The 26,224-nt window shown below is 38.3% G+C and overlaps 1 protein-coding gene across 1 annotated transcript in view; it reads left to right on the top strand.

Moving 5' to 3' along the window:
- LOC109847680 (probable 2-oxoglutarate-dependent dioxygenase AOP1) overlaps positions 1-10,916 on the top strand; it is a 46,482-nt gene extending 35,566 nt beyond the window's left edge. Inside the window, exons 4-6 of the mRNA XM_020416911.1 lie at positions 5,930-6,309; positions 7,332-7,653; positions 10,558-10,916. Coding sequence (XP_020272500.1) covers positions 5,930-6,309; positions 7,332-7,653; positions 10,558-10,800 — 945 coding nt within the window. The 3' untranslated portion in view covers positions 10,801-10,916. The remainder of the gene's footprint in view (positions 1-5,929; positions 6,310-7,331; positions 7,654-10,557) is intronic.

Raw genomic sequence — 26,224 nt, 5'->3', positions numbered from 1 at the left:
CGTGAGAGGTTAGAGTTGGGTTCTTCGGTTATTCCTCCGACAATCAAGTCAGTGTTTGGGCTTGTGTTGGGAGTGTAAAATAAGTAAGGGGATAAATGCAGAGTTTCAGAGTTACCTCCTCCAACCTGTGTACCCCGTGCAGTGCCACTTTCTTTTATAACAGATTGGAAGGATAAAAGGTAATTGTGGTCAAGTTCAGGCAGGCTACTTAGTTAGTAGATATCTTCTAGGTATTGAAGATGAGTCGTCTAGTCATTAAATGAGGAATGACAGTAGATGCTTGGAGCTGACTGGGTTCGATGAGTCATAAAGGCTATGGGACTAGAGTAATTATGATTTTGTCAAAACTAGGAAAATCATCTTTTGACTCGGTTATGCAAGTTGCTAGCTGACATAGTAAGCCGAGGGCAGTTGTTCGTTGTGTCGATAGGGTGAGATGGCTGTCATGTACTACCTTTTGACTCGACTACACAAGCAGTCAGCCTGTAGGGTCGGCTGCAGGTACAACTTGCGTTGTTAGCTTCTAGACGAATCTGACTAAGCATGAGGTAGACACTTGTCAGCTTTACAGCAGAGATTAACACTTGTTAATTTTCTAGATTATAACATCTATTATTTGTCATTCGTTATATGAGGGGCATATATACTGGACTTCAAACATCTGCTGATAATAAGGATAACACAACTCTTTACCCTTGTGGGCTAAACAAAGAGTATCCTAACTTTTTGCTAGATCAAGCTCATGCATATATATTAAACAGTTTGGAAATCTTCTCTGAATATCAAATGTAACTAACACTTAAAATATTTCCATGATATTTAGTTAATCAATTTTAGTTTAACAATAGAAACTAATTTGTTGTATTAATAAACAATAACAAGAAAAGCTAAAGAATGAAATAACCATAGCAGAGCAACACATGACATTAAAGCAAGACATGAAGGAATTTCTTGGTTGAGCATGAGTGAATTTTATTTGTAACAAGCTGGGCATGTACGATATGTATGTTCAGCTTAAGGGGGAGTGTTGAGAGAGTTGTTTATTCCAAGTTGTTTAGTCTCTTATTGGCTACGGACAAATTCTTTTGTTTCTCTAAACACTATAAATAACATCCAAGAGAGAGTTGATGATCTCTTTAGGATTTTCATATTAACACATTACATATTAAATATGTGTTAAAAAATATTTGTAACACTTTAATAATCAATACTAATATGAAATGATTTTTAGAAACTTATTGCTAAAACAATATAAAGTTCTTAATATTAGAAACTGTGGGTCATAGGAGAATTACCAAGAAGTGAATAGTAGTTATGATGTTTTTAGATCTTTTTAGTTTTGTCCTTCTACTACATTTCGATGTACAATTTAATATATGTTGATTTTTTTAGGATCTTGACTCACATAGAAGAATCAAAAGTATGATTTTTCATAAATATAATAGTAACAGATAAATAAAATAATACTAACTTAAGGGACGGATGACTTGTTGGAATTAATTGTGTTGTGTACAGAAGCCACCAATCATTGTGCTTTGAGGAACCAAACCAAACGTCGAGAGAGAAGACCAAAAAAACCAAAATAACAGCACAAACACAAACAACCAATTTTTCGTGGTTCGGCAAGTTGCCTACGTCCAAGGGGAAAGAAGGGGATGAGTTTTCACTAATAGAGAAGGAGAGTACAAACTAAGATTATAAAACACTCAAAATAAACCAACTAATCTCACCAACAAAGCTCTCAATCTCTCAAACAATAATCCTAACCTATAGCTCAAAAAGATCTCTCTTTTCTTTGCTCTAATAACCCCAAAACAATCCCAAAGAACCCCTAAAATGTGTGTTGGTATTTATACTAAACACAAATCCCAAACAGTATAGGAAACCAAAACAGACCCGAACCCGACTCGAGGTCGACCGCACTTGACGCCGCGGTCGACCGGACAGAACGATAGAAACCACATAAATCGATTACAGGGTCCGCGGTCGACCGCACTTGACATCGTGGTCGACCGGCCAGAAAACCGAAAAACACCCTGTAGTCGTGCACGTTTGCAGTCTACCGCGCCAAAGTTCGCGGTCGACTAGCAAGCACCCAAATGTTTGTCTGCATCAAATTTCCTGATTTTCTCTAATGTTTTTGCCATTTCTACAATTCTCCACCTTGGTGAAGTTTTACCAAAACTGAGCCGACACCAACCAAACCAAATGTTCTACTTGTTACGTTTAGTACGAAGTGAAACAAATCCACGATAATGGACTCAATCCATAACAAGTCGAGACCCAAATGAGAATGTGATCACTTTCCAAAAGTCGGTATAAACTCACCAAATCGGCTGCATCATAAAATGACTGCATATGTATCCTCTTGCCTAAGGAATCAAGCCTTCACATAGTTCCCCAAATGGTCTCCAAAGGCCCTCAATCCAATAGAAGAGTTTTTAACTCTTCACCAACAAATCTGCGACTGATAGCTCTCCAAATGGCCCCAAAGTGAAACAAACTAAACACCTCCACCTGAGGTGAACCAACAGCCATATCCAAATCCAAACTATGTCTATCAACTGTACTTGAATCAACAAACTTATCATCTACATCTGCATCAATATGATCCCCAAACCGTGTCACCTCAGCTGGAATCCCAAACAATATAGTATGATCTAGAGTGTGTAGAGTAATCTCCACCCAACGTGGAGTAGCATCATCCTCCACCCGCTATGATATCCCAACGATCTGATCAACATTCTCTACTTGTCGAGAGTCAAATGTGACATATCTGCTCAGAACAAAATCAGAGACCCTCACCTGATAACCAAACAAGCCTCTGAATCCTAAATGTGCACTCGGATCAAATCTCACATCCTCGATGTGACTATATGCTGGGCAACCAAACATCCGAAGTAACCCAATATCTAAAGTAGCACCACCAGATCTAAAATCTCTAAACGCAGCAGTCGGCAACCTATGACTAAGATGACCCAAATATGTCGAAGCCCGAACACTAAAACCAATGCTCGACATCAAACGTCGATCATCCTCCAGTAAGGAACGACCCATCAAAACTGTCATCTCATCTCATCGCCCTAATGTTTCCTCTCCAATAAAGTGTCTCAGACTATCATGAGCTCGGCACAAATGCAGAAAAGAACCCCTACCAAAAATAGAACTTCGTGTTACCTTTCTTCCAATATACTTTCTCCACCTGTTGTTGACTTCTAGGATTTCATACTAACGGGACTTGGTTGCAACCCAAACATGCCTAGAACAGTCATCAACAAAGAAAACCAAATATCTATTACCTCCCAATGATGCCTTCTTGGAAGACCCCTAAATACCTGAATGAACACCACCTAAAAGACCCCTCGATCGATAGATAGAAGTGTCAAACTCTACCTCGGTCTTCTTGCTCATACCAATGTGCTCATAGGACTTCAATCTGCAAGTCAAAGTACTCCTCAACAATCCATGCACAATACCAATAATCGAATAACCCAGCCTCAACAAATGCTACAGTCTAGCCAAATCCTAAGAGGTCGTTAGCTTTCTATCAATCATCGTGCTCCCAATCAAATAGTACAAATTCTTCCACCTGACATCCTTCATCACAATCATGGACCCAAATATGACCTTCAAAGATATATCATTTAAGGTCACCCGATAGCTTGCTACCTCCAAAACTCCAAGTGAAATGATGTTCTTCTTCAACTGCGGAACGAACCTCACTTCATCCAACTCCCGAATCATCCCGTCACACATCCTAATACGAATGGTACTGATACCACTAATAGAACATTCATGATCATTACCCATGAGCACGATATCCCCTCTTTCTAACTCCTGAAAGCTGGAGAACTAATCCCTCCTAGGAAAAATATGATAAAAAGCACCTGAAGCCAACATCCACTCTGTAAAGTCGGCAATACAACTGACGGTAGTGTAGGGCACAAATAGCCTGAAGAATCTAAATTTGAATTTTTGCCACTAGCCTTGGCAACATTCACCTCTGAAGCTTGAGTAGCTTTCCTCTTATTCTTCCCGGCTCAATCAACCAACTTTGGGCATTCGGTTTTTCAATGTCCATCCTCTTTATAAAAGGCACACTGATTCTTACGGATTCCAGGATGTGCCCCTCTAGACTGCAACCTCCTATTTCGGTTTGGACTCTTTGCTCTTGCGACCAATGTCCCCGCTACCGGCTCAATTGAAGTCTCCTTATCCTTCTTCCAAAGCTGATAACTCACAAAGTGTAACGGTGACCTCACTATATGAAAGAGATGCTTTCCCATTAATCAGAGTAAGGACAAAGGTCTCATATTCCTCATCAGGCAAGGAACTCAACAACAGCAATGTCTTGTCCTCATCTTCAACCATAACATCTACATTCGCCAAATCCGCAAGAAGCTTCGTGTAGTGGTTCATGTGATCAGCAATGGAGGTTCCTTTCTTCAATTGGAAGCGGTAAAGCCTCCTCTTCAAATACAAGTAATTTTTCATACTCTTGATCAAATACTTACTCTAAAGGATCTCCCAAATCTTCTTTGTTGAACTCTCATTGATCACATCATATTTCAAACTTTGAGTTAAACAAGATCTAATCGCACCACACGCCGTTCGATTCATCTTCTTCCAAACCTTTTCCTCAATGTCATCTGGTTTCTCGTCTAACTCCAATGTATCTTCTAAATTTTGCGCGTTGAGCGCATCCAAGACTTCACATCTACAAAGACAAAAATTGTTAGTGCCGTTAAACCTCTTCACGTCTATCTTTATAGAGTGGATATTCAAACTTTAGACGGTCTTCACGCCGGAAGTATCCTCCATAACTCCTTCTTTCTCGGTCATCTTTCTTAAAACACTAACAAACCAATGCGGAACAAATGAAGAATAGATCCAAACTAAAAAAGAGAGATTTTTACCTCCAACTGAAACCCTAACAAGAGCCTCCGAAAGATCTCACCCCTACACTAGACAAGATCCATAATAGTAAAAATATCATCTTTATCACCAACTGAAGCTCTAGATGAACTTTCCAAAGTGATCTACTCATCCAACTAACCCAAGCGTAGCCCAAGCTCTAACACCACTTGTTGTGCGCGCTTCGAGGAACTAAACCAAACGTCGAGAGAGAAGACCAAACAAACCAAAATAAACAGTACAAACACAAACAACCAATTTTTACGTGGTTCGGCAAGTTGCCTACGTCCACGGTGCAAGAAGGGGATGAGTTTTCACTAATAGAGAAGGAGAGTACAAACTGAGATTACAAAACACTCAAAACAAACCAACTAATCTCACCAACAAAGCTCTCAATCTCTCAAACAATAACCCTAACCAATAGCTCAGAAAGATTTCTCTTTTCTGTGCTCCAATAACCCCAAAACAATCCCAAAGAACCCCTAAAACGTGTGTTGGTATTTATACCAAATACAAATCCCAAACAGAACAGGAAACCAAAACAGACCCGAACCCGACTCGAGGTCGACCGCACTTGACGCTACGGTCGACCGGACAGAACGACAGAAACCATGTAAATCAATTACAGGGTCTACGGGCGACCGCACTTGACGCCGTGATCGACCAGTCAGAAAACCGAAAAACACCATGTAGTCGTGCACGTTTACGGTCGATCGCACCAAAGCTCGTGGCCGATCGACAAGCACCCAAATGCCTGTCTGCATTAAATTTTCCGATCTTCTCTAATGTTTTCGCGGTTTCTACAAATTGTGGTTTGTATCGTCATGATATTTCAATTTGGAATCTACACCCCTAGGAGTTTAATACATATATATGTAACCATTAGTAGTACAACGCATACAAAAAATTTGAAATTTGATAATGGCCTTCATTATTGAGTTTTATAATAAAAGATACGAGTCATCAGCCACGGCGCTAGAGTACAAAGGCAAGACTGCCTTTTTCTTCCTCCTAGAAAAAGGGTGGGTCCAAAGGAACCCACATTGATCTCACCAAGGATCCAAAGGCTCTGGAGCCAGGGACTCCTCAATGGGAGGCCACATCCCGGGACATCCGCCAAGCCCTGGAGACCTACGGCTGCTTCTTGGTGGACTATGACTCCGTCTCCCGCGAGCTGCGGGAGGCCATGTTCGAGGAGATGGAGCCCCTGTTTGCTCTCCCGGCCGAGGCCAAGCGCAAGGCGGCCGAGGGAACGCCGCAGTCAAGCCTGGTGCTGCCCGGGCAAACCCCGGACGCGCCGCTGCAGCAGGTGTTTGGTGCCGTGGGCCTGCAGGAACCCGAGACCGCTCAGGCCCTGACGGACATACTGTGGCCCGATGGCAACGACAAGTTCTGGTGAGCTGTCAAATAAACTTAGTTGTTCTTGTGATAGTACAAATATACGGGAGAGTTTCAGAGAAGGGGGAGTTTTCCCTGGAACAAAATAGGGTTATTCTACAGAGACCACATTTTATTGTCTATTTATACGTAAATCACCTGTAATTAAACAGCTTATCGTTGCAATGAACTACTCGATCGCACTCATTTTTTAAATTAAGCTTTTTTTTTCCTGGTTTTGCCGTAATAGTTAGCTGTCAAATACCAACCATACTAGAAGAGATGATCCTTAACTGAGGTTACGTAGGTGGGGGCGATTACCCAAAAAAACTTAACTAAAAAGTGGGTTCAGACGGTTGATTGCGGGTGGAAAAAAACCTTTCGGGTTTGTTTGGATTGAGGGGAATGAGGGTGAAGGGAAGTTAGGGGAACCATTCACCTCCATTCACATTGTTTGAGAACACTTAGGAGGCGAAGTTAATTCACCCTAGTTCTCCTTGGTTCACCTCCTAATAGTATAAAAATTGTTACCCAAATTGGGGTGTAACCAAGGGGAAGGAAATTCCCTTCTCTTCCCTTCCCTTCACTCAGTTTCCCTTAACTTTCCTTCATCCCCTACAAATCCAAACAGGCCCTTAATGATGGTTTATGCGTAAGTTTCAATACAAAGTTACCGCTTCTCGTTTATTGCTATGTGAGTGTTTTGAATGGATTCATGAGGGGAGAGTGATCGTTTGGGAGTGAGGTGAGACTGAAAATATATAGCTCAGAAGCAATCAGAGGCGAATTTAATAGTTTTAAGGAGCAAGGTACACGAGACGAGAAACAGACCGGCGAATAAGCTAAGCAGAGACATTCTATAGTTTCAAGGGTAAGTAGGAATTGAAGCTAAGCAGAAATTACCTTCGGGCTCAAAAGTATATGATGTTCCATGAGCTAAATCACGCAAGAGTTTTCTCCCTATTTTGTTTGTCTATACATATATATGTATATACTCTCGTCTTATACGTACCCATGTGGTTTTCTATTTGGTCTTTTAGCCAAGCCTTACAGTCAATGAACAAGAAGATGGGAGAAATGGCTCTTGTACTGAAGAAGATGATCTTTCAGAGTTACGGGCTCGGCGAATACTGTGACTCTAATGTTGATCCCACAGAAATAGGCTTCGGCATGGTTAGATATTCAGCTCCCATGACCGATGAGCCTACTAAAGGGCTTTCAGAGCATATTGATGGCACTTTTATTACTATACTATGTGAGAACGATGTGGATGGGCTCTTCACCAAATCTTCAAAGGGCGAATGGCATCGAGTTATCCTTAAAAAGAACACTTTCATCGTTTTAGCTGGCTTCTTACTTACGGTGAGACAAAAAATCGTTTATCCTTTTTATTTGATGCTTAATGCTTTAATTTAGAAGGGTTTTCTCCAGATAGATGCTTATTATGTTTAAGGATTTTTGCTAAATTTTGCCTGCATGCTTATTGAAATTGTTGTTGCTTTTAAGTGGCTGCTTTAAAAGCAACCTGAGGATGCTAATAAAAGCAACCTGAGGATGCTAATAAAAGCAACTGCTGATTTTTTTGTTGTTTTTTCTATCAATAAATTGGTAGCTAAGATACCTTTTAGTTTTGTCATTTCACTCATAATGATCTGTGAGCACAATTTTAGAAAATACTTTAGTTTCTGTTGGAAGCAGCTTAAGGTATAAGACTACCAAATAACAATTTTCACCAGCTTATTTAAGTTATTTCTTGTATAAGCAACTCTTAACAATATTAAACTGGTCCATAAAAAGCATTAGACTTAGAATGAATTAAAAAATTTCAATTTTAAAGAAATGAATATGATTGGAGTAATGGTCTCCACTAATTTTTAATGGCTTCAAATCTTATTGTCACACCCGGAGACAGAATATAAGCCGAGACTTGATCAGGCCAGCAGAATATATACCAAGACAAAGTGATGCTCCCCATAAATACTTGTAAGCGTGTTTTATCCATTCAAAATCATTCACTAATTATCAATCTAAAAGTCATCATCACAAATTAAAATAGCAAATATATTTGCGAAAGCTCAAATCATAACATAATCACTAATAATTGCTCAGGAGACAATTCCAGCGTTGATAAATAAAGGAAACGGAATAGTTCGACTCACATGCAAGCAGTCTAGATAAAAATCTCTTTTGGAAATAAAATTGCTATAAATGTCTCAGAGAGAAAGCTAAGCTAAACTACTTCCAAAAAAGCTACTTGTTCAGATATGCAAGTCAGCATATGTTGTTAACTTCAATACAGTACCTGACACACAGGTCCATAATATCTTATCTTTATAAAAAAAAAAGAGATATTATTTTTATTTTATTTTTTATTATTATAAAGCATTAGACAGTTGTCTAAGCGAATGATAAGATAAAAGCAGACGGAAAAAATGAGTTAGCTGTACAAATAATATCTTATCTTTATAATAATTTAAAAAAAAGGCAAGAAATGAAATGGAATCCACAAATAAGTATAAGTTGCAACGAGATAATTGTGTCTATACGTTGTGTTTTGTCGATGTTACATTTATGTTTAGCTTTCGTTACATTCTTAATCAGACAAAGCAAGGAAGTATTTAATTTGCTTAAGATGGAAAAATGATAGTTCCTCCTTTTTTGCGAAGTTACCATGGGCAACACTAAGTCCTCAAGAGGATGATACACTCTCACTTATTCCCCCTTTAACCCACGTCGTTTATTAGGTTGTACATGTAATGTGCCCTAGTCACGGTCCAATAAATATGGAACCATATCTAGGAAGATACTATCAACCTCGTCTAAGTAGGAGATCAGCCTCTGGATCAATCATAAGCTCTAAACTAAGTTGGATCATACTTATAGCGTAGGAAACATACAACTGTATGCGTTGGGCATCTGCTGATATTGAGGTGCTTGCCTAGCCAACGGGTTTAGCTTAGTCGAGTGGGATTTATGCCGTGACTTTGATTGACACGCTCAGAGTCAACTGAGTTAACTAAGCTCGCAACTGTTGCTGCTTGATGATCTTCTACTTGTCGTCGTTCCTTGCTGATCCTTTGACCAAATTGTGTGCACATTTTTGTAGGACACTTTTAGAACCATACTTATTCCAGAATATAATGTAAATTCTGGGTTTCCATCACATGTCCCATGATTTTAGTGTTTTTGTGCGAGGAAATTTATGATTTTAATTAATGTATAGTTTAAATTGTACGTCGTGTTTGATTTTAGGGTTTCACATATCAAAACATAAGATCTTAATGAGAACAATGTAGACCTAACTCGAGAACATCTACAGAATCAATCTTTATAGATGGTCTGAGGAGAGAATTAGTGTTTTGCACTCAATGGATCTTTCTCGACAGATGATAAGGAATGGATCTGTACTTTATAACTACTTGAGGTTGTAAGCTGTTGGCTATTAGTGTATTCTCAGTTTTCTAACTGAGCAGTGATGTACTGAAATTTTCATATTTGGAAGATGAATGCTATTAGTGTATTCTCAGTTTTCTAACTGAGCAGTGATGTACTGAAATTTTCATATTTGGAAGATGAATGAAATTTTCATTGACCAAAAAAAAAAACTGAGCAGTGATGTACTGAAATTTTCATATTTGGAAGATGAATGAAATTTTCATTGACCAAAAAAAAAAAAGAATTAGTGTTTTGCATGTAATCAAATGAAAACACTGAAAAAACATAGAATGTCGAGGAAACTAGCAAGTGAGGATCACTCATCTGGATTGTCAGGCTGATTTCCTGCAGTGTGCTAGGTTTTTTAGCTTTGAAGTGGAACTTGTGATCTAGACATTTCAGATATTAGAAAAAAGGAACCCTGGGAATAGAGTTGTCTTTGTAGGAGCTGAGTACAAATATAAATATTTTATTTTTTGCATTTATAATCCTCAGGGAAAATGTGCAAAGTTCTTAGGAATAGGCTTATAACTTATGTTTAATACATTAAACTTGTTACTTTTGGGTTCTATGTTATGGGAACTCACATTCGAACTACACACATACTCTCTTTTACATTGTACAATATTTCAAGGAAAATTTGGCGCCTTACATCTATAAATTACATTGTTTATATACTTTTCCGTCAAGATAAATTATAGCTAGCCATTAAAAGCGTTAATAATGTTTATAGTGGACTTCAAAATTGGGTAGTAGTAAATTTGAGAGTGAACTCAACTCAAAACTTAGCATAAGAAAAGGTTTGCTAATTAAATTGATTTCATGGTGTAGGCTTGGAGTAATGGTCGTATTCACGGTTGTCTACATAAGGTGACCTTCAAGGGCTATAAGGTTCGGAAATCTTGCGGTTTGTTCCTACGTCCTAAGCTAGATCAGACTGTAGAGACGCCTCGTGGGCTCATTGATGAAGACCACCCTCTTCGTTTCAAGCCATTTCGTTTTAAGGAATTTCGCCAATATTGTAAAGCGCATGATTTTGCTGAGGACCTGCTTGATAAGTTTGCAGGCATCTAATTTTATTAGGCTGAATGTTGCTCTATATTGAAACTTATCGTGTATGTAGCTCTATATTTATCACGAGAGCGTTTATTGCTTTCTATGTGAACGTATCTTGCCGTTATTTCCCCCTTCAATAAAGGATTAATGTGGTGTTTCATTGCTCCCATATTTTATTATTCTTATTTGCTGCTTATGGGGGTAAATGTAATTTGTTGATTAGTTGCACTTGTTTGTTGGGTATTAATTAATTATCTTCGCATGGATCTCAAGTTATGTCCTTTCTGTTTTCTGTATGAAGTTTTTTGGTTGCGTATGTTAAATTTTGAGACTGATAAAAGCTTAACCCGGCGGTGAAGATCATAGCTACAGAGATGGTGGGTCCCACCGGTGGCAACAAGTTGGGCAAACTAAAGATGACTACGATGGTTGTGACGGAGATGGCGGACAAAATGCGGTCCATCCCTTTATTTAAAATGCTTGTAAAGTTGCATATTGCTTTTGCCCTTCGCCTATTCAGAGAGTTTTTTCAGCTACAAATCAATACCATGAAAATTGGGATGGTAAGCGCATGAGAGATCAATGAGTCAATGACTGCTTAGTATTAATATATTATATTTCATGCTTATCATAAACGCAAGTATGCAAAGATTTCGACGAGTTAATTTGTGGGAATATTTTGTAAACGTCATTACTTTCTTGGGGAGTTGGTTCTATTAATTCCTAGGTCACTTTTGGAGTTAGGAAACTCAGTTTTCTTTTTTTGTAAATTATCCTTTCGTATATAATATTTGGTTGAGGTTTTCGAGTTTGAGACCTTATCCTTTCTTCCAAAAAACACACACACATCTCATATCATACTCCATTTAAAAGTACGAGTTCAGGAAAATCTTTTCACGATCAATATTACTCTTCACCATATTGAATATTACATTTTAATCATAACCTATCCTAATCTCAATAATTCTACAATAATCTTACATGAATCAATAATTTAAAATCACTATCATTACAACAACACCGTATTCGTCCTATCCCTTAGCTCGACAATTTAAATTTAAAACTCAATATAACAATATTATATTTTTCTTACCCTAAACTCATCCCACTTGAACTAATTATAGGTTGTTTTTTTTAGCCATGAACTATAATCCTTTGTAATCAGTTATCTGAAAAATAGTCAGAATTTGATAAAAAAGGAAAAATGATTATCGGCGCATGAATATGTAGGTTTTATTTATATAGATAGATAATATCTATTTCAATTCCTAATTATTTTGTTTTTATTCTCTTACTATAGTAAATAGAAATCCAAGTTCATGAGGAGTGCTTTCAAATGAATTATCCACGATTATTATATATTTTGAATTTGAATTACAATAGTTATCTAAATAAAACTCTATTTATAGTTTATTCTTTTGAAAATTGTAATAAAAAAAGGCACAAAGTTTCAAAAGATGCAAAGAAACCCTCAAAAATTTAAAATCGCAAACAAACCTAAAATTTCAAAAGTTACATCCTATACACAAAAAAATTGGAAAATTTTATCAAAAGTCCCCTAAAAATATTAATTTTACAAAAAGTAACCCAAAGTTTCAAAATTTCAACATCAACAATTTAGACCTACAAGTATCTAAAAATTATAAAAATTTAGCACCAATATATGAAATATGGAAATTAGTAGCGACCAACTGAAAATTTAAAATTTATATAAAAATGCACTCCAAGTTCCTAAAAATTTTAGAGACAACACTTTAAAAGTTCAAAATCAAACAAAACCCCTAAAATTTGAAAACTTTACAAATAAAAGAGAAATTATTTTATATTCTTTTATTAAGATATGTAAATTTAGCTTTCAATTTAACATTTTACTAGATCTTCTCAACAACTTATAATAATCTAAGTTGTTGTAGGTAAAAAAGCAATAATTATTAGATTAAAAATATCCCCTTAAGATGTAAAATTTATAAAAATATATTAATAGGTTAAAAATTAGAAGGACTATATAAATTAAAATATAAATGAACATAATTTTACTCATAACTTTGAGTAGCAAAAATACACAAGTAGCATTAGTTAATTGAAGACTATTTTACATATAACCAAATAAAAAATAATATATAGCTTAGAATTAATTAATTATATTTTAAAAACATTGATCTCTGATGTTAATAATATTTACAGTTACTAAAATACAAGGAGTTATGTACGGAGAGACTATCAAAAAGTTTATATATGTGCTTTAAAAAATCAAGTTATTTTGATTTCAAATGGAGAAGTGAAAGGAATTAACCCTGATTTTACAAATATCCACGGATCACTTGACTTAACATTAACAAAAGACATATCTATCAAAGAAGCAACAACTGAGTTCCAATTAGAGAACATATTAAATATCTTTGTCCCAATCAAAGAAGCATTTTCAATGGAAGATGCAAAAAAAATAGTAAGTACTTATAAAATTTCATACTTTAATCTTTAATACAAACTAAAATATAAATTTGTATTATCATAAACTAATTATAAAATTGTACGTAGATATTCTTGTCATAGCAACTAACGTGAAGTTGGTGATCAGCTATGTTATGAAATATAACAAACTAGACAATAGGAGGGGAATGACGATAATAGATAAAAGGTATATATGATACTTTTTTTCAATAGCGTAAGGAAAAAACTAAAATTGACATTTTTTCTTTTTCATATACAATGAATGACTTTGTTTGATTCAGCAAAAACTCTAATCGGATGCATAGCAAAAGAAATCAGTACAGAGAAATAAGAGCTAATTCCTAACGCTGTTTAAGTAATAAATTAGAAAATGAGAAAAATATTCATATATATGAAATTAATCTTTATTCTCATTGAAACATTATAATAATTAAGAGTGCATATTTTTAAAAGTATGTGCTGAAAATCAGAAAGACATTCAAATCCTAACATAGTTAGATGAGAAGACAAAAAATGAACGAGCCAAATGAAATATGATAGCACAAGAAATCAAGCTTTAGTTGACATAGATGATAGAGATACTACTCTAGAATTACCAAAAAAAATTATGGAGAAGGATTGATCTTATCTCAATTAAGTTATGAAAAGAAAGGAATAAATAACAATAAATATTTTATATTATAGCTTAATTTTTTGAGTAAAATTAGGAAACTTTAGAAGGAATTTTTCATGCAAATTTTTATATGCTTGTATAAATGCTTTTATTATATAAAATTATATTAGAGTTACCATTGATCTTTACTTTTTATCTTCTTTATTTTAAGTCTATCAATAATTAAGATCTCTTGCATTCTGGAGGAAAGTATGTGTGTTGTGCTGAGCTTATACGAATCATCTTACTATTATTGTATTGTTCTTCATATTTAACACAACATTTAATAACTAAAATAAACAAATTGAAGATCAGTGATCTTCAATTACATAAAAGTATATTTTAAAATATTGTGTATCCAATTACATAAAAGTATATTGATCATAGTTTAACACACAAATCCATTTCATCAAAATTTTTAAAATATTTAAAAAAATTATGGCAAATATAATAATCCAGGTTTACATATTTGGACTCAAAATGTATATGACTGATCTATAATAAGAAAATAAAGAAAAAAAATTAATAATATTGATAGTTAACCACGTGCATTGAACTAACATAAAAACTGGTATATGTATGTGCGTGTGTAGAGTAAAGCTCCTATAAGCTTAAGTGGATAGATGCACTTGTCTACAAACTTTTTAATCCATTAGATTTGCTTTAAGATTTGTACTAGTAAGTGATGCAAATCAATGCACACATCTCAAAGATATTCTTCATGTTTTGCACAAATCTCAAAGTAAATCTAATGGATAAAAAGGTTGGTGGAGAAGTATCTCTATCCATTTAAGTTTATAGGGACTTTACTTTGTATGTATGTATGTACGTCATGCACGCGTGCGTACGTGCGCGCGCGCGCGCGCGCGCGCACACACACACACACACACACACACACACATATATATATAGATATATATATATATATATATATACATATATAGAGATATATATATAATATATATATTCCCAAAAATAAAACTTGTTGTTTTTAATGAAAATTAAATTTTGCAACAGCCTCTACAGTCAAATAAATTCTCTAAACCAATTACATCGACGCATAGGTTGTCTTAAGTCAGAGTCAACCCTCGGACTGACTCCGGCCCAGCACGCATGATCACGACCGGTGGCGACACCATAATGGCCAATCCGGACCGCGACCTAAGATATACTGGTCACGGGTCGGACTAGGGTCTATACCCTAACCCGAGGCCAGAGATTTAGGCCTGACCCACAACTGCACGACTCGGCTACGGCCCACATACCTCATCATGATATGTTTTTTTGGTTAAACTAACTATTCCTTTAGTCCTTTAGGTCTAAAGCTAGCTATCAACAAAACCAAAGGCCTAGAGAATCCAACTTCGGTCGAGTACTACACACATCACAATGCATGCTTATGACATGCACCCAGGAAATTCCTATTCCATATGGTTAAGACCCACCACCACATCTCGCATGTTGGTATCATGAATAATAACATGTTACAACAAAGTTATCATTTACTAATTATAAGCATGGATTTTAAAAAAAATTCTAAGTTAGATTACATCTTCAAATAAGTGACTATAACAGTGCATGATCTAACATAATAATTTTTAAGGATATTATTACATTTATAGAAATGATACCCAAATTATGTATACAATAGTAAAATCTTTATTAATATTCAAAAATATTACATAAATATATTGGGTGTTCAAGGGCATGTTATTACTATTCCAGTAGGGACATCAAATGCCTGCAATGATGATGATTCCCAACAAGCAAAGGATGTGAGTGATGACCCCTCAGATGATGATGATGAAGGAAGCTTGCAAATTAATAACTATGGACATGTGATAACAAAAGATCTGAATGACATAGACCCTTGATGGATTGACCATTCTTATTCTAACAATGAATATATTATGTTCAAGAACCACCTCCCCCCTACGTCCAATGAGTTTCAAGAAAATGAATGGATTGATGCCTCTATAATGCAAAATATTCCTATTGACACGCAATTTAAAATAACTAACTATTATGGAGTTGACACATGCAACAATCCTTATTTAGAATTGAATCATAGACATGCACCAGCAGGCTTCATATATCGATTGATCATGTAGAAAATAAGGGAGGATCTCGATCTAACTCCTAAGAGTATTGGTGATATAGTTTGTAGTGAGACCAACTTGAAAGTACCATACATCAAATGTTGGAATGTTCACAGGAAGGCGATGATAAAAATCTTCAGAGATTAGGACAAGTCTTTTAAGATACTACCACATTACCATGATAAAAAATGAAATTCTAGGATAGTGTGCCATATTACATCAGAGCTAGTTGATAGGCTCTGATATGTGGTAGTATTTAATAAAAGAATAATAGGCTCTGATATCATTTGTTGAATGTTGGATGCAAGCCTAGAGTGGAGTAAATAAATATTTTATCAAAATAAAACAAATATCGATATACGTAGAGAAAATAATTACAAAATAAAATAAATAACAATCACAATCACAAACACAAAATTTTTTGTAGTGGTTCAGATAATACTGTCTCCACTCTTTGTTCTCTCCAAGGGACTTCCACGCTATGATAAATGTTCTTCTGAAATATACATCCTAATCCAATAGACTTCACAAGATACACACCCTAGATTACTCCTAAATCTAGTTATCTAAATCCAAATAAACTATCACTAGTGTAATACACTATCACTAAGCTAACACCCTCAATTAATCACAACTTGAGTACACCGACAACCTCGATCGAAAAGATTATAGAACAAAAATTGTTAGTTGCACAACAAATCAGTTAAACACAAACTAAAAAGATCTTATAGCCCTTTTTACTATCAAATCGTTCTTCCAAAGATGAAGGATTAGATTTGGAAGAATGATGGTGATTCACATGATCCTAGAGCAACAATCATCGATGAAATATGACCCACAGATGTAGAACGCGACGACATTACAAGTGAGAAATATTAAAGATGATCCGAATGATGAACATGATCACTTCTTTAAACCCTAAACTCTTCTCTCTCCTCCTCTCTCTTCCTCTCTCTTTTCTCTTCTCTATTAGGTCAAGAAATTTTTGTGGAAAAAATGAGATAGAAGATATGTCTATCATTAGCGATTAATGACCAAGATTTAATCTTAGCAAAGTTGTTGATTCCATCCAGCATCCATTGATGAGTATTTGGCTCATCGATGGGTGAAATCCTCCATCGATGGAAAAATATTTTTTTGTTGAATTTCTACACCGAAATGAATTAACAAATCGTTGAAAAGAGATAGACTAATCGATTGACAACATGCTTATAGATGGACAAATGGCTAATTGATGAGTATGTGCCCATCGATGGAGCTACTTGTAGATTCATCGATTTGAGCTAAAACTCATACGTTAGCACTAATTTCTGACTCTTTTCTTTGTCATCATGCATAAGTGATCTCAAACACAAATTAGTAACAAATTAAATTTTGTTATTATTAAAACATAAGATATTGCATGGACAAGATCCTGCTTTTGCTATTTCCTATTATATAATTGAAGTTATTACTTCGATCGACTTCTTATTTCTAATACTTCCGTCATCCAAATAGGCTCTGGCTCTCTCGCCTAACAGCTATGAGATTAAAATTAAGAATGAAATCTTGTGTAGTTGAGCAATCTAATCTCTATAGTGCCACATTTAAAAAAAAGGGTAAATTATAAGAAACCCCTTCATCTATATCCATTTTTTTAAGAAACCCTCACATGTATTAAGTTCAACAAATACCCCTCTGATGAAAAACTTGCATCTTCTTTCTCCTCCAGCTCCTAACTTCTATGTCTAGAGGGGCAATCTAGCATCTTAGGTGGAGGACCCTTAGTTGGGGAAGAAAAAAGGAGATGAAATCCGTGAACTCTCAATGTAAGTCACTTAAAATCAAAGCTCAGGTAGCAATGTCAACTTTTAGAAGATCCACTTTAAATTTGAGGCTGATTACATTTGAACTTTGGTTGTTATGATATCATCTTAAAGTCTCTCTAAGCATTATAGCAAAACTCTAAAGTTATGGGGATGGTTGGAAATTATATTTTCATATTCTAATAAAGTCTAAAGCTTCTTATGTTATTGGTTGACTTTTTTCAACTATAATCAGCTATCTTAAACATTGGATGGGCTTCAGCCAATATCCAATCCCCATCCATATGTTTAATTATAACACCATACAATGACCAATGAGGCCAGATCCTCCCCATAGCGTCTCTCATTTCCCACTTCGGCATCACACATACATTCCACCAAGTGATACCTATATGAGGTATGCTTTCTCATATTTTGCCACCTCCGAGCCAAACATGGCAGCGCTTGCTTCTTCTTCTTGAAGCAAAATAACAAAAAATAAAATATCAGATTATACTACATCGTGTTATTAAGGTTTTCATTAGTTCTAATAAATGCCAAGAACTAGAAGCGTCTCATGAAATCCCAACATACTTTCCCCTAAAACTCTCTTGAACTTCGTGGTGTCTAACAAAATCCCATTGAGTTTCAAAAATTTCCATGACCCCCTAATGGTTGTTTAGAAAATACACGCTTCAAGGGTGGCGACTGGGCTAGTTGGCCCACATCATGGCAGCTTGTTTTGGGTCCGCTTTGGCCCTGCCTGTTAGCATCTGGGCTGGGTTTGGCCAGATTCAATCCTAAAATGGGCCAAATATGGATTTGTTTCTACAAACTATGCTTGAAACCAAACCCAACTCGCGAACCCAATCCAACTCGAATTGGACTCGAGCCTGGAACCTGACCCACAGATGACACCCACATTGATGTTAGTTATTAGTAACTAAATTTGGTTATCAGTAACTACTTGGCAATTAGTAATCTAAAATGTTAATAACACAGTTACGTGTGCATGTTTTTCAAGTAAACAATTGACAGGTCGAGTCCAAGACCTACCTCAAGAAGAAACAAAATTCTAGCGAGTCAGTCAAAATTTATTTGAATCAATTTTTTTAAAAGTAAAAAAGAAAAAGAAATAAATATAAAAAAATAAAGATAGCGCGCTGGATGAACAAACCCAACGCTACTCGGATGGTTTGGATCAGTGGACCACAAGGCTAGCTTAGATCGATACGACGCCGATCAGCCTGAAAAAGACAGGCTTGGGCTCAGGTTGGCCCAAGCCAGCGCAATCGCTAACCCTGGGCATTGATGGTTGACCAGCATGGCAAGGTGCTTCTGAATATTTTGAAAGTTTTTAAGGCTTTTGCCAGACACCATAAAGTTTAGGATGTTTCACCGGAAACCCCCAAGTTCGGGGCTTTGGGTGTTTTCTAAAATTTATCCTAAATTATTTGGACATCAGTATAAAATGACACAAGACATTGACATTCGATGTGGAGGGCGATAGATGGGGACCAGACACAGAGCAGGAGGGATGAGGGAAGAGGAAGAGACCAGAGCTGAGACGAGAAGTAGGGACAGCAGCATTTGAATGGAGAAGTATTTTGGGAACGCGTATCGGGGCGACCCAGGCGTGCCGCACACTGATCCGGAGTGGTTCGTGAACATATGGTCTGAATGCTGCTTCGATTGCTTGTTTTCACAAAGAGCGGGTTATGTCAAATTTTGTATAATGTAATGATATTCATTCATCAATATTTTGGAGAGGACGATTATGACTCGCTCCAAATGTAAGTTTGGCATTCCTCCTGAGAGTTATACTTGTTGGGGTTCACACGACAACTCGTGCCCTTCCGGATCTTGTGTCGAAAGTAGGCAAGCAAGAAATCATATCAAATAAAAGAAAACTTGCATGAAAGAACGAACAAAAGAAGAAAACAACAAATTTAACGAGGTTTGGCAAGCATACCTACATCCTTGGGAGCCACACCAGAAATTCTTTGATTAATTAAAGAAGATTACAATGCTCGCAATAGACCACTCTCTCTCTAAGATCTTTGATCTCAAAGTGCCGTCAAAACCCTCTTTTTCCATGTATTACAAACCTTAAAAAATGTTTAAGGTATATTTATAAAACCAGCCCAAAACAGATTCCAAGATGAACTAGGAAAGTGCCTGACCCGATATTGGTCAACCAATGCATTGGCGTTGGTCGACCGACCAGAACCCTGTTTTGTAAAGAATTTCTCGTGCACGCTTCCAGTCGACTGCGGCAAGCCCATCGGTCGACCGTCCTAAAACTCCTGTAGTATTCTTGGCTTCACATCGGTAGACCGATAAGCTTGTGTTGGTCGACCGATAAGCTTGTGTTGGTCGACCGATAAGAGAATTTTTGTGTTGTTTGTGATTTTCGATTCCAGGATTGGGTCTACACTCTTAAAACCAATAATCTCCCACTTGGAGACCAAATCGCCATCAAGGAGCTCTCCCAAACTCTCGCCATATTCGCAAGCATATTCTCCTACCCAGAAAAATTTCATTCTTCAATCAATATCATCTTGGCAATCTTGTCTATCCTCTTAGTGTGGATCCACCTTCATCTTCTATGCGTGAAGGCCAACTGAAGTTGCACACAATTCTAGTTTATCGATGGTCACTGCTTTCGTTAACATATCTGTAGGATTTTAGCTCCCCAAAATCTTCTCAAACTGTAACTTCCCATGCTCTATAAGCGAGCGTATAAAGTGGTAACATACGTCGATGTGCTTCATTCTAGCATGATATACTAGATTCTTGGTAAGATGTATAGCACTCTGGCTATCACAATAAAGAACATCATTCCCCTGCTTCAAACCCAACTCTTTCAGGCACCCGATTAACCAATCATCTCCTTACTGGCTTCAGTCACTGTGATATACTCTGCCTCAGTCGTGGACAATGTTACTATCTTCTGCAAACGTGAGACCCAGCTTACTACTGTCGACGCTAAGGTATAAACATACCTCGTGGTACTTCGGCTTGTATCATGATCACCGATGAAATCTGCATCCACGTATCATTGCAGGAAACACAATGGTATATCTGTAGTCCCTCTCAAGTATCACAATATCTACTTCATGACCTCCCAATACTGCTTTCCTAGATTACTTGTAAACCTGCTCACAACTCCTACTGCATGGGCGATATCCGGCTTCATGCAAACCATCGCGTGCATAAGACTACCAATGACTGATGAATATGGCACTCTACTCATGTGCTCCTTCTTTGCATCTATCTTGGGTGATTTCTCCTCAAATAACTTGAATTGACTTCTAAGAGGTGTGCTGACGGGCTTGGCATTCTCCATGTTAAATCTCTGAAGTACCTTCTCGATGTATTCAGCCTGACTCAACTTCAATGTCACTTTAGCTTCATCCTGACTGATTCACATCCTAAGAATTTGCTTTGCTGCACCCAGATCCTTCATAGCAAACTCCTTCGCCAATTGCTTCTTTAACTTTTTTAGCTCATCTAAACATGGTTCTGTAACTAACATATCATCAACATATAATAATAACACAATATAACTGGACTCGAACCTCTTGAAGTAGCAACAATGATATGAATTGCATCTTCCATAGCCATTGTTCTGCATGAAGTAATCGAACTTCTTGTACCACTGTCTCACAGCCTGTTTCAAATCGTACAAGCTCTTCTTGAGCCTACACACCATCTCTTCCTTTCCTTCTTCTATAAAGCCAATAGGTTGCTTCATGTAGATTTCTTTAGCCAAGTCACCATGAAGAAAGGAAATTTTCACATCCAACTACTCAAGGTAGAGATTTTCAACAGTTACTAAGCTTAACACCACTTTGATGGTTATAAGCTTCACAACGAGGAAAAATATCTCTGTATAGTCCACTCCTTCCCGCTGTTGGAATCCTTTCACAACTAATCTGGTCTTGTATCTTTTACTGTCATCACTCTTCTTCTTGACTCGGTAGACTCACTTATTATGTAAGGCTTTCTTCTGTGCAGGTAATTGGGTAACTCACATGTCTTGTTTGAGTGTAGAGAATTCATCTCTTCTTGCATTATCTACTCCCACTGTTGAGATTCACTAACTTGCATAGCCTTCTCATAGCACTTTGGTTCTCCGCTATCTGTCAAAAGTAATTAATCAATAAAGGCAAGATATCTGACATTCGGTTTGGGTACCCTGGATGACCTCCTAAGCTCCACACCCTGGGTAGTAGCCTCTGCACCTGGAGTCTCCTTCGTTCTTCGGTCAGAACTAACACTGTTTCCCCATCTAGAAGTTCCTCTAAATCTATGTACTCAGATCCACCTGCATCCTTAGTGCTTCTCCACTGCTTTGGCTATCAGTATCATTGTCCATGTCCTTGTACATCATCTCCTCATTGAATATGATCTCTCTGCTGTTTAGTGGAATTTTTGTAGTAAATAAAATAAAAAAAATTGATTTGTATTCTCTCGATCTTAATTACAGTTTGAATTCCGATTACAAAAGAGAGGAGAATTGATCTAAATTCTCCCCTTAGTTTAAGTCCGGGTTCTTCACGGCAGCGATGAGATGCCTCCGTCGAATGCTCACGTCGAGTTTGTTTCTCGTTGACGATCCGAACATCTTGTTTCACTAGAACGGTATCTTCTCCTCACGATTTGACGGTATGGAGGACTTACGTGTCAAGTTTGAAACTCTGAACGAGTTGATAACTTAGAGCGAGTTTAAACTCTTGTAAAAGAGTTGATTTATCTTAACCGTAATTGGTTATACAAGCCAAGCACGAAGATAGCCCTAAGAATCTATTGCCGAGAAGATGATCCGAAGAAGCCGATCTCTAGATTTCCAAATTCTCAAAGATCTAAAGATATCCCCCCTCCTCTCAAACTAAGCTGATCTTTCAGCTATTTATAGATGATTAGGGGGTGTAACCGCTCCTAAAATCACTCCTTTGTGGGGCTAATGGGATGTAACCGCCCCTTAAGTCACTCCTGAGTGGAGTTGTGATCCCCTCAGATCATGAGAAATGGTTTTGAAACCATTCAGCTCATGTTTGAACGAGTCAAACGTAAAATCCGCGTTCTGGCATGAATTCTGCGTCCAAATGTAGCTTCTGGAAGCTCGTTCGTAGCGTTTGGAAGCTGCGTTTGCAGCAATTTGGACATGCTAACGTTTGCAGTAATTTGGATAGTGACATTGGTACTTGTTGGAAGCTGCGGTTGGCAGCTTAGAAGCTGCGTTGGTAGCTTTCGGAGGCTGCGTTTGGCGCCGAGATCGAGCTGCCGTCATGGGCTTGATACTACGCAGCGAGGTTGATAATATTGCGTTCCCGGGTTGAAATTAGCACCATCTTGATACTTGAAAACCACGGGGAGGACTTCCGCATCTTGTTTGAGAGAGCGTTAATTGTAGTCTTTTTTTATATAGCGTTACAAAGATTATCGTTTGGTAATCTTGCTTCACTGCTTTTAATATGTGAGTAGTCGTCAAGGTTGTACCTCACTGTGATTATGAAGGCTGTTGATAGAGCTTTCATCATTATTGTGAAATCATCTAGATTTGTAACCTTCATCGATCTAACATGAAAGTCTTTAAATTATAGCCTAGTCTGGAAGCCGTCAAAGTTGTAACTTCACGTTTGGAGTAAAATTCCTGGGTCTCAATATGAGATTTTATTAATTTGAAGTGTTATACAGAATCCTTTTAAGAAATACGAAAGGAATACAATAGAAGTGAAGGGTCGGCCTTCTTGTTTAATGTGGGCAGTTCTTCGTAATGCGTAGGATGCCTCCCTCGAATGCTTACGTCAAGCTTGCTTCCCTTGGACGATATGATCGACGTTGCGGTTTGAAGCTTCAGTGTTTGTAGAAGTTTCGGTTGTGATCGAGTTTGGGAGCTTGGATATCAAGGTCCAAATGTCTAGAAAGATGATCTGACAAAGAAGGCCTCGAACGAGTGAACAGCTTGGAAAACTCCGAATTTCCAACCTCTGAACCCGATGAACTCCAAGCCTTTGCCTCTCAACCAGCCAGCCAGCCTCCAACCTTAGCTGACCAACCAATGCCGAACAACTGATGCCGAACCCCCTTTAACGTTGGCCAAAGGGGCCTTCTTATAAGCCAAGCAAGGCATGGGCATTTCCTTAATTCGTGGGATTTGACCACTGTGAGGCGGGGGCCATGCTTGATTATGGCCTAAGTATGAGTAGGTGGGCCTACTCTCACAAGCAAAGGATCAGGTGAGAGCATTTGTAGGCAATCTCCATGACTAGGCGTGGGATGTGACCACTGAAGAGAGGGCCATACCACAGCTTATCATAGCCTAGGGTGTAGGATATGTAGGCCTATTCTCATAGGCAAGTGGCCAGGCGGGCGAGCTCAATGGCTTTCAGGCAAGCTCTTGTGGGAAGTGATTACTTGGGGGCCGCCAGCCGCTTCAACTTGTAGGCATTGATGCCTGTGCATAGGGCATGGTTGATCCCTAAACTTGTAGGATATGACCATGATGTGTTCAACTTGTAGGCATTGATGCCTGTACATAGGGTATGGTTGATCCCTCAACTTGTAGGATATGACCATGATGTGACTATTCCTATGTCCCAAGTGTCTTGGCGGGAGAGCTCAATGGCTTTCCTATGGAATTGAGGTTCAGGCGAGCTGAGGGTTGGCCAAACTTTGATCGCCTGGCGGGCTCTAGAACTGAGGCGTCGTTAGGCGGACTCAAGAAGTCGGGCGAGCTCAAGGGCCTGACGGGCTCTGGAACCGAGGTGAGTTTGGCCTTATTAGGCGGGCTTGGCTTCACCAGGCAAGCTCTAGGCTTGGTTAGGAGAGTTTAAATGCCAGGCCCCCGTTTTGTTGGGCTCGAGGAAGCCTAGAATAGGCTAGACTTGGTGTTGACATGGTAGGGACGTGTCAAACACTTTGATGGGATGTGTCCTGAGGATGGTTCCTTGTTCCACATGCCTCCCTTTAGCCTATGCGAGAGATGATCCAAGTGGGCCCTGACTTGCGATAGGGAGCCAGGGGGATGTCGACTGAATGAGTTTGTCAGTCGACTGGAATGAGTTTGTCAGTCAACTGGACTCACGTCCGCAACCATGTCATAGACCACCATTGAATCTGCAATGAGTCGTCGATCCTCTTAGGCAATTTTTACTGCCTACAAGACCCCCTTCAAAGTTTTCAGACCAAAATATGGCTGAATGAGGTCTGGAATACTTTGAATAGAGGCACGCGTGCTCTGTGTCATCGTCAGGCAGACTTGAGGAGTCGAACGAACTCAAGGAGCTATGCAAGCTTGGGTTGGGCGAGCTCTGGTCGCCAGGCGGGCTCTGGAATCGAGGTCGAAGTCATGTGAAGCTTGGTCTCCTGGTGGGCACTAGGACCGAGGCCAATTCTATTTTATTAGGCGCATGCGGGCTCTGGAGTCGAGGTTCAGTCGGGCCCACAAAGTCAGGCGAATGGGGGGTCGCCTGGCCGGTTTCGAGCTTCAGGCGGGCTCACGAGATCATGCGAAACTCGGGTCTCCTGGCGGGCACTCGGATCGATGTCAATCTTGGCTTTATTAGGCTGATTTGACATTGCTTCTAGGCTTGGTTAGGCAGCCCCTTTCTTTGTTGGGCTCAAGAGAAGCATAGGGTAGGCTAGGCTAGGCTTTGATGTTGACATTGATGGACTTGTCAAATCAATTTTTGTCATGAGGAAGACATATGTTATGGAGTGCTTCATACGTGCCTCCTTCTCTTTGTTAAGCTCAAGAAAGGCTTAGGGTTGACATTGATGGACTTGTTAAATCAATTTTTGTCATGAGGAAGCTCACTCTCTCTTTGTTGGGCTGAAGAAGAGATTTGATGTTGACATGGGAAATCAAATTTTTTTTGATGTCATTATGTGTGCTCCTCCTTCCTTGGTTCCTGCGTCCTCATTCCCCTCTCTTTGGGTTTACCTGACCCCTCAGGCCCAGCTTTCTTTCTATAAAGTCAGGGGACCTTTGCTTTTGACTTTTTACACCCTTTTAGATTTCTCAAAGCTTAACTAAGTACTTCTCCAAGCTTTGAATTGCCATGGCTTCCAAGAAAGTTGTTTTTGAGGAGAAAACTTCCTCATCCACCACTGCCTTTGCCACCGCCGGCGTGGCTCGGGCTCACCTCGGTAAGTCTACTAATAAGCTTCTTCCGCTCGGGCGGGGTTTGGTGAATTTCCTCGTCGATCTTGGCCGTCAAACGAGCTCGGACTTGTAGGCGGACTATTTGCTTTCAGGCGAGTTCTGCTTACCGGCGAGCTCTTTAGGGCGAGCTTGAGCTCCTCCAAGCTTAAGTGGGCTCGAGTCTCTAAGTTTAGGCGGGCTTTGCCTTCGGGCGAGCTATGCCCCCGAGCTCATGCGAACTCGAGTCTCCAAGTTCAGGTGGGCTTTGCCTTCGGGCGAGCTTGAGCCCCTCCAAGTTCAGGTG

The sequence above is a fragment of the Asparagus officinalis genome, chromosome 7, assembly GCF_001876935.1.
Source record: "Asparagus officinalis chromosome 7, Aspof.V1, whole genome shotgun sequence".
NCBI lineage: Eukaryota > Viridiplantae > Streptophyta > Magnoliopsida > Asparagales > Asparagaceae > Asparagus > Asparagus officinalis.
Note: the sequence above shows the minus strand (reverse complement) of the source record. Positions and strands in the feature narration are given on the sequence as shown.